At 55.1% G+C, this 8,094-nt stretch overlaps 1 protein-coding gene across 1 annotated transcript in view; it reads right to left on the reverse strand.

The window, feature by feature from the left end:
• The window catches only part of LOC104294931 (anion exchange protein 3-like), a 28,853-nt gene extending 21,442 nt beyond the window's left edge, over positions 1-7,411 (reverse strand). The window contains 5 exon segments of the mRNA XM_009894626.1: positions 797-1,008; positions 1,581-1,723; positions 2,189-2,526; positions 5,969-6,125; positions 7,358-7,411. Of these exon segments, the coding sequence (XP_009892928.1) occupies positions 797-1,008; positions 1,581-1,723; positions 2,189-2,526; positions 5,969-6,125; positions 7,358-7,411 (904 nt within the window).
• Positions 7,412-8,094: the final 683 nt, after the last annotated feature.

Here is an 8,094-nt window from a genome sequence, read left to right on the forward strand (position 1 = left end):
ACCCCCGGTGCCTCGCTCCTCTCCTCAAGGGACATGAAGGTGCCGGCCGCAGCAGCCCCTGGGGACTGACAAGGTCCCAGGAAGGCTGGATCCACCTGGGGATGCTTCCGTGGGGGGCTGCCCCACCAGCTCCTGGGGAGCAGGATCCTCTCTCGTGCCGGCTGCCCAGGGACGCAGCGCCCGTGGCCCAGGGACAGCCAGGCTGTGCGTGCAGCACCGCTTCTCTCCCTCGCTCCCCTCTGGTGTCTCCCTCCCTCTCCAGCCTGCAGAGCAACCTATTGAATTCTCCATGTCCTCGGGCCCGGAGCGTGCATTTCCATGACGTCTCTTCTGTCTGCCCTCACGCCGCGCACAAGGGGCAGTCCCCCTCCGAGACAATCCGGAGGGGGCAGCTGCCTCTCCGTCAGGAGAGCGGAGGCTCCTCACCTCAGGTTTTCTGCGATGCCAGAGCTGGCGTGTCGCACAGAGGGCTGATCGCTGGGAAAGTGTGTCAGGAGAAGAGAGAGCTGGGTCTCAGGGAAACACAGGGAGCCCTGAACCGGAGAAGGTAGTGGGGCGGGTGGAGGAGCAAACAGCCATAGGGTGGGTGTGAGTAGAGGTACTGGAAACATGGGGACCAGCGCTGTGGACATTGCAAAGCTGACAGAGAGGAGCCAGGGCTGGAACAGCAGGGGATGGGGACAGGGAGGTGAGGACCAGGTCCTGTGGCAGCCTGGAGCTGCTAGGGAAGAGAGCAAAGCAGGGAGAAGCAAGGGACGCGTGCACTAGTAGTGTAGTTAGTTTCGCAAAACCTCACTTTTCATGCCATCCAAGTCAGCAGACGCCAGCATCTGGGCCTCGGCCTCATCCGTAGGGACGCGCTGGTATGCCGCGCTCTCCAGAGTGGTCATGCTGCCGATGCACATCCTCTCCTTCAAGTCATAGGTAACCCGTTGTCCACTCGCTGCCTGGCCCCAGGGCTTGCGCTTCTCCCACCCGCGAGACAGACGTTCCCGAGGTCCAGGGAGGCTGTAGGAACCAAAGAGACCGATGGTAGCAAATGGGGGGAGTGAGGATGGGCACTGGATCCTCTCAGGGGCTGAAGTCCCTCAGCCCAGCCCTGACCAACAAGTCCCTGAGAAGGAGCAGAGCCACGAGTCACCTGTCCCAACACTTAAAGATTGCCCTTTCCCCACCACAGAGCAAGATCAGCTTGTGGTCCATGCTGGGGACCCACCTCTGAGCCAATGGCCTCACGGTCCCCTGACTCGGCTGAGCCTCCTGGGGCTTCCCAGCCTGCAGGTCAGCACGACAGCAGAAGTTAGCTGGGAGGAAGGGTACTCCACGTGTGCAGGCCAGTGCCCCCAAACCTGCACCCTGGGGATCCCACAGACCCAAGAAGGTCACAAGAGTCTCAGGGAGTGACCATCCCACTGGGGAGCAGCCGTGTTACTCACAGATGTTCTCCCTCCAGGCCCCATGTCCCCTCCGGCTCAGCAGGTGAGTTCAGGCTGGGCACAGCTGCCACCCCCGGGGACAGGGTCTGCGCAGTGACCCCAAGGCGAGGAGAGCGGCAGACAGCTCAGCACACATTTGCCTACCTGCGGAGGGAGGCAGGGCCCTTGTCCTGCAGCAGGTCGGCGAAGCGTGGCACGGGGGACAGGATGCCACACTCCTCCTCCACGTGGAACTGCGCGGGGGCCAGAGCGCTGCCGGACTCCTCCTCATCGCTGCCGATGGTGAACTGTGGAGACGACAGTCCTGACAGCAAGAGCCGGGACAGGCAGCCTTCGCCCCAGTCCCTGACATACCGATCCTCCCCACAGCCTAGAAAGGGCCACACCAACTTTCCTCGTGTGCGCCATACCCTGGGACTGAGCCCCCCTGTATTGAGCCCCCCCCATATCCCATACACCCTAAGAACAGCCAAAACGACCTTCCCCCATGGGTCTTACACCCCCAAAATGGTCATGCACACCCTCCCCAGCATCCAACCCAACAAATGGCTTATCTACCACTGTCCTCCAGTGCCCATCTCTGCTAGGCAGGGACAAAACCACTCTTCGCACAATACTGCAAAGACACAACGTCTTCCCCCTGAGCAGGACACTCCCAGACCATGCAGCCTGGCACCCCCCCCAGCACCAACCCTCCCTCCACCTTCCCCCAGCCTCCGAGCCCCGTCCAGGTAGGGGAGCCCTAGCCTTGCCTTTGGTTTGCCTGGGGGCTCCAGCTTAGGGGAGGTGTCTTTCCCACGAGCTTCGCCCTCAGAGTCTGCAGAGATCTCTTTCGCCTGGGCCTCCTCTGCCTCAGACTCTCCTTCTTCCTCTTCTTCTTCTTCCTCTTCTTCCTCCTCTTCTCCCCCCTCCTCCTCGTCTTCTTCCTGGATGGTGGGAGTCACCTCTGAGGGGGGTAACGAGGTTTTCTTCTTTTTCCTCCTCCTTTTTTTCCTCCTGCTGGCACGAGGAGGCCTCTTTTGGAACTTGAGGGCAGAAGGGAGGTGAGTGGAAAGGGGGTGATGGATGTGGTGCGAGGTTTGGCGGTGGACTGAGAGAGAAAAAAAGAGTCAGGGGCAGGAAGAGGCTGGGAGGAACCTGCCAGGCGCCCCTCCAGGAAACAGCATGGTCTGGAGATCAAGGGCCAGGAAGGGCAAGGAGAGCCACCAGCCCGCAGGGACATAGCAAAGCTCTTTCAGTGATGTGGCAGGCTGTGTCCAGTCTGAGGTGGGTGGGGAGGCAGCCCCCGCGCAGTGCCAAACCATCCCAAGGCAGCTTCACTGCCCCGGGGAAGGCAGGACTCCTCTCCCAGTGTTGCCAAAAGCCATTCGCATGGCTACACAGAGCTGCGGTGGTCTGCCAAAAGTACCATCCCCTTCCTAAAGATGGGGAAGTTTCTCGCATTCTCAAACAAGCATGATTTGGGCCCTTTACAAACATTTCTTTCCTGCATAGTGTTCTTTGAGTTAAATAGATATGCCTTATTTATCCCCCAGGCTTGACAGAAAGTCCCTCCTGCATACCCACAAACCACAGACCAAGGCTTTTAGTGCAGATGCAACCTAAGTCCACACCCCAGGTACTGTGAGGGCTTATGCCTACCAGCCTCTGAAATGCAGGTTCAATTAGGAGGCTGTCTTTTAAAAACCAGGGTAAGAAACAGGGCAGAAGGACTTTTCCTTAAACTAATCTACAAAGAGAAATTCATACAGGCTTGACCTGGGTGTCGTGGGAATTACAGAGTGAGAAGAAATTAATGGCGTTTCTGAGCCTTCACTCAAAAACAACGATAAGACACCACGCAGGGAACAGGCTAAGCTCAGCATCTCCCTGCAAGAGAGAGGAAAGCCATTCCTGTGAGGTCTATCTGCAGGCACAAAGCCTCCCATAGGCAGTCTGCAGGATGCACAGATCCTGGGGCTACACCGGGAGCAGCTGAAATCACGGGGGCACCAGCCACTTTGCAAGGGGGTTTTGCTCAGCAGCTCTTCCTGAGGAATTGTTTCCAGTCTGTTTTGACTTGGTTCCTTCCCAGCTTTCCTGTGACATGGCAGCAAAATCTGTTTATAGTGAAAACTACCTTCAAAGGACATTTTCAATGGAAGCTGTAACCTTCTCCCTGGGAGAGCCAGGCAGGTTCATTGTTCTGCTGTCATGTTTCCTTTCCTTTGGTTTCTCAAGTCTTTTCTCCCTTGTTTCCCCCCTTGGGAACCGCAGGGATGTTTCACACACACAAAAAAAATCAGCAGGAGAGGCTTGTGGCAAGATTAGAGGAGATTAGGAATGGTCAGACATCTGCAAATTGGAAGGAGTTTGGGCTCTATTTATAAACACTTTTTCCTCCAAAGCGTTCTCTAGTTCTTTGACTTAACTAGACGTACCCTATTCCACTCACAGGTTTTGCCCCACTGCTGCACTCCCGTAGCACTGCTCTGTGTGCCACGGACAGGTCAGGCACGAATTTCTCATGGAAGAAGAAGCAAAGAAGGCCCCAACTGCACACTCGTTGCTCCTTCTGCAGCACAAAGCCGCTGGTGAGGACATAGCCCATCTTTGCCTTCTGGCTTGTTCCCATCAGCCCAAGACAGAAATGTTTGCATTTTGGATCAGAAGGAAACCGAAGCCTTAGGCTGCAGTGATGGTAAGTGGTTCATATGGCACTGAAAAGGGTAGGACTGCTCTTCACCCCTGCACTCAGCACTCCTTGCCTCAACTGATCGTGTCTCCACAGAGGTGGCCTGGAGGTGGGAGAAACATACCTCTCCCAAACACAAAAGGCTTCATGCCTCCCTCTTCTTCCTCCCTGTCCTCCTGCAACTCCTGTGTGCCCAGCCCCTGCCCTCCTTCCCTGCTCCCTTCCTTGCGCTGTATGGAAAGTTATTGCCAAACCAGTGTCCTAGATGTTTGATTACACTTCTCAGCGAACTTGACACAAGAGATATGAAAAAGTAATTTGGATAAGGAGCCCAGAAGGAAGAGCCTACATATTAGGAATTCCTGGCTTTCAATAGGGCAGGAAACATTTCTAAACCCAGAGAGCGTTCACCTCCACAGGCTCACATGTTATCCTTCAAAGCCTAATGACCAAACCAGATCTTCCAGCTTCATGAATACGAATTGCATAAAACTTCTGACAACCAGGGTTGACTGTAGTCCTAGATAACAGGGATACACCAGGAGCTCAGAGAAAAAGAAGCTTGATTCTGACAAAGAAAAAAGGACTCTCCTATTAAGAAGAAAAAAAAAACAAACCCCAAACAGTAAAAATCTCTAGTCAAATTTTCAAAGCTTCTGCCATGCATGCTCAAGCAGATTGCCTGTGTCCTTCAAGCCAACCCGCACACCTGTGCACACAGGCAGAGCTTCTGAGCAGGTAAGCTCTACTAGCACAGAACAGGTATTCAACCCACAGCAAAGCTATTAGCACCTTGCAGCCATGTGCACAAGTGACTGTGTGCCCAGGTGGAAATTGTTATCTGAATGGAGCCTCTGTAGAGAAATGACACAAGCAGAAAGTAGCAGCTGGGGTGCACTACAGTAATGGACTTTTACCAGCAAACTTTTACAACAGCCATCGGAAATGAGTGGCCAAGCAGAAAACAGCCTGGTGATGTACGTGGAACATAATGTTCCCGAGGCTGTATCCCATCAAAGCTAAGCTGGAAAATAAGCAGTATCTGACTGTGGAGAGCCAGAGAGTGGCAAACTCTCCCAACCATTGCGACTTGTCCACCACACAAGCAGGCTGCTGGCTAGGGGACTCTTCTTCCTCCCCTTCACTGCTGTTACTTACTACAAGCTAACGCAACCCACCTACACCAGGCAATAGCTTATGGCCACTCTTGTGGGCACGCTCTCATTTTACAGCCAGTAAGTTTGGGCAGACTGGTTGCCTTCATCGTGGAAAGGCAGTTAGAGGAATAAATTTGCTGATCAGAGGAGTTCAGGTGAGATAGCTACAGCATTTTAAATTCAAACCCCATTTTTATTTCGCCATCCTTTCTTTGAGCAGATAAGCCTGATGGTTTTATGGTTGCTATTTAGAAATACACAGGCATGTCTGACTGGAGACATCTGCTTTCAGACTGGGGAGGACAGCCTGGCTTCTGGCCATATTTGGATGTTTCTTTGCAGCCATATGGAAGAAAAATAGTTTCAAACTGGAAATTTCAATGTTGGGTAAGCGGCTGCAGAGGTCCCCGACGCTGGGTGAGGAGGTGAGAGAACACCCCGGGCTGAGCCATGCTGTCACATGGGCTGGGCAGTAGCTATGCCACTGGGGACAGGGAAAACAGGGAACAGACTGGGAAGAGGCCATGGACACGAGTGCTAAACTGGGTGTACGTAGCACTTTGGGAACACTCCGAAGGGAGGAAGTGAATAGCAGGCTAACGAGATCCACAGGGTCCTGGCACAAGGCTGCAGAGCATGTGGGGCTGAGCAAGGGTTGGCAGTGAGGGTGGAAGCGGGTACAACAGTTTAAACCTACATACATTCAAAATCTCTCTCACTGTAGCTGCGTCTTTGCTTCTCCAGATTGCTTGATGCTGACTTGCTTATCAGGTCCCCAAATCTCTCGATTGACAAAGTCTTATCCAAGTCCTCATCGTCCTCGGCACCAGGAGAGGCTTTCTCTGCGCGATCTCTGCCCTGCACAGAAATCGCCAGACAAGAATCAAACACTGCAGACCCCTACAGCCCTCTGGACCCTCACACCCTGCAAACGGCGCTGCGCTTGCTGAGAAGCAGCAGGCTACACATGACAGGGCTGGGACATAGTTTCTCACTCAGAGGCACAGCTCTGCTCAAAACCAAGAGGCAGAATGGACCAGCAAGCCTCCAAGCCACGCTCCGCAGAGATACCTTAGCAGTCCTCCACACCTCCCTTGAGCACCAGGTATCAAGGGACTATGTCAGTGCCCGTCATTCCTACCAGCGGAGATGTGTAGCTTTTGTTTAGCTGGAATTTCTCTCTCCTCACATCTAACTGCTGCTCTCTGGCCTTCCCTTTGCCCAGTCTGCCATCCCTCCCTTTCTCAGACCTCCTCTGTATTTCCTGCTGGGAAACAGCATCCCTGCTCTGGTGAGCTGCCCCTGGCTTAGTAACCACCCTGTGCCTTCCCACCTCCCCTCCACAGTCCTGGGCCCCCCGTTCCTCTTTGGCATGCCTTCTTCAGGCTTTTCTGCCTGTTTTCCTCCTGTTTCAGGCTATGGGTGCTTCTCTGCCTTTTGCTGGTGGAGACGCTTTGAGAAGAGCATCGCCAGGTGACTCCTGTCCTTTCTGCCTCCCGAGCAGCTGCAGTGGGGAAAATTTTCCGTCAATATAGCCGAAATGCCAGCACGGAGCTGTTGTGGACTCCCGTGTTTCCATGGAAACAGGAGGAGGCCCAACTGTGACAAATCTGTCTCTGCTGGGTGGAAAGAGGGAGCAAGGTGGCTTTAGCCGAGTTGTGCCTCTCCTAGGATCCCCCAGCTGTTCCCAGCTGTGCCCTGGGAGCGGCTTTGTATGTGTGGGCGAGACTGCTTCTCCTCTCACCTTAGCACGGGTGTCCCAAGCCCAGCCTAAATGGGGAAGAGTCTAATTGCGAGCTACGCAGCTCCTCCTGCTGCTTGCCTAGCCCACCCAACAGCATGCGAAGGCACAGGGACCCCACAGACCAGCCTCTGCCCTTTTCTGGACCACAGTTTGCTGTCTCCATGGGGAGTGGATGTGGGCTCGCAGGCACAAAGGGTGCCCCAAGGCTGCAAGACCTGTCCCCAATGAACGGAGGCTGTGTCTCCTACTGCAGCAGGCTGCCGGGACGTGGGTCCCGCACTCAGCCTGGCAGGAGCACCGTCTCCGGGGAAAAGACAGCCCCGCTGCTGCTGGATTCCCACCTCACCTGCTGCAGGTCGATGAAGACATCTCCTACGGGAGGGGACTCTCCAGCTGCCATTTTGGTTCAGGACCTAAGGGCCTGGGCAAAATATCAACCCTTCTCTTTCACCGGCAGGCACCCAGCAAACCTGGAGAGTGGCATAACCTGTGGAGAGAGGGCAGGACAAGGGAATGTCGTGGGAGACTACTGGCCGCTGCCCTCAACCCCCCTGGCTCCTAACCCGGAGAGTTCACCTCACCGGCCCTCGGGGAACTTCCCCGGCACCACTGGGACAGACGTGTCCCCTGGCACGCTGCAGTGAGGGGGCAAGAATGTCCCAGCCCACGCTGCTTTATGCACCGACTCCAACAGTCCAAGGGCAGGTGGGACCCTGTCCTCCTCCTCCGAACGACATCCTGCGTGGAAGGTGCAGGAGCCGACCGAGACAGCGGCTACGTGTGGCTCCTGCCCGGGCTGTGCAAGAGAAGGAAAGGCATACTGCTCAGCCACCTCTGCACCCGCACATCTGTGCAAAGCTGGGGCATGACTGACCAGCAGGGAAGGATAAAGTTGGAGAGACCGGGTGCTGGGAGGGCATGCCAGGAGCAGGTAGCAGAGTGGTCCTGTGCCACCTAGCTTTAATTGGGCAGGTCCCAAAACAGCCAGAAGGAACCTCAGAGAGAACTGTGCAGGCCAGAGAGATGGCACAAGGACAAACAGTTCAGCATTCAAACACCAAACACAAAACAACACATGTTACA

The sequence above is a fragment of the Charadrius vociferus genome, unplaced genomic scaffold, assembly GCF_000708025.1.
Source record: "Charadrius vociferus isolate BGI_N301 unplaced genomic scaffold, ASM70802v2 scaffold161, whole genome shotgun sequence".
Classification (NCBI taxonomy): Eukaryota; Metazoa; Chordata; class Aves; order Charadriiformes; family Charadriidae; genus Charadrius; species Charadrius vociferus.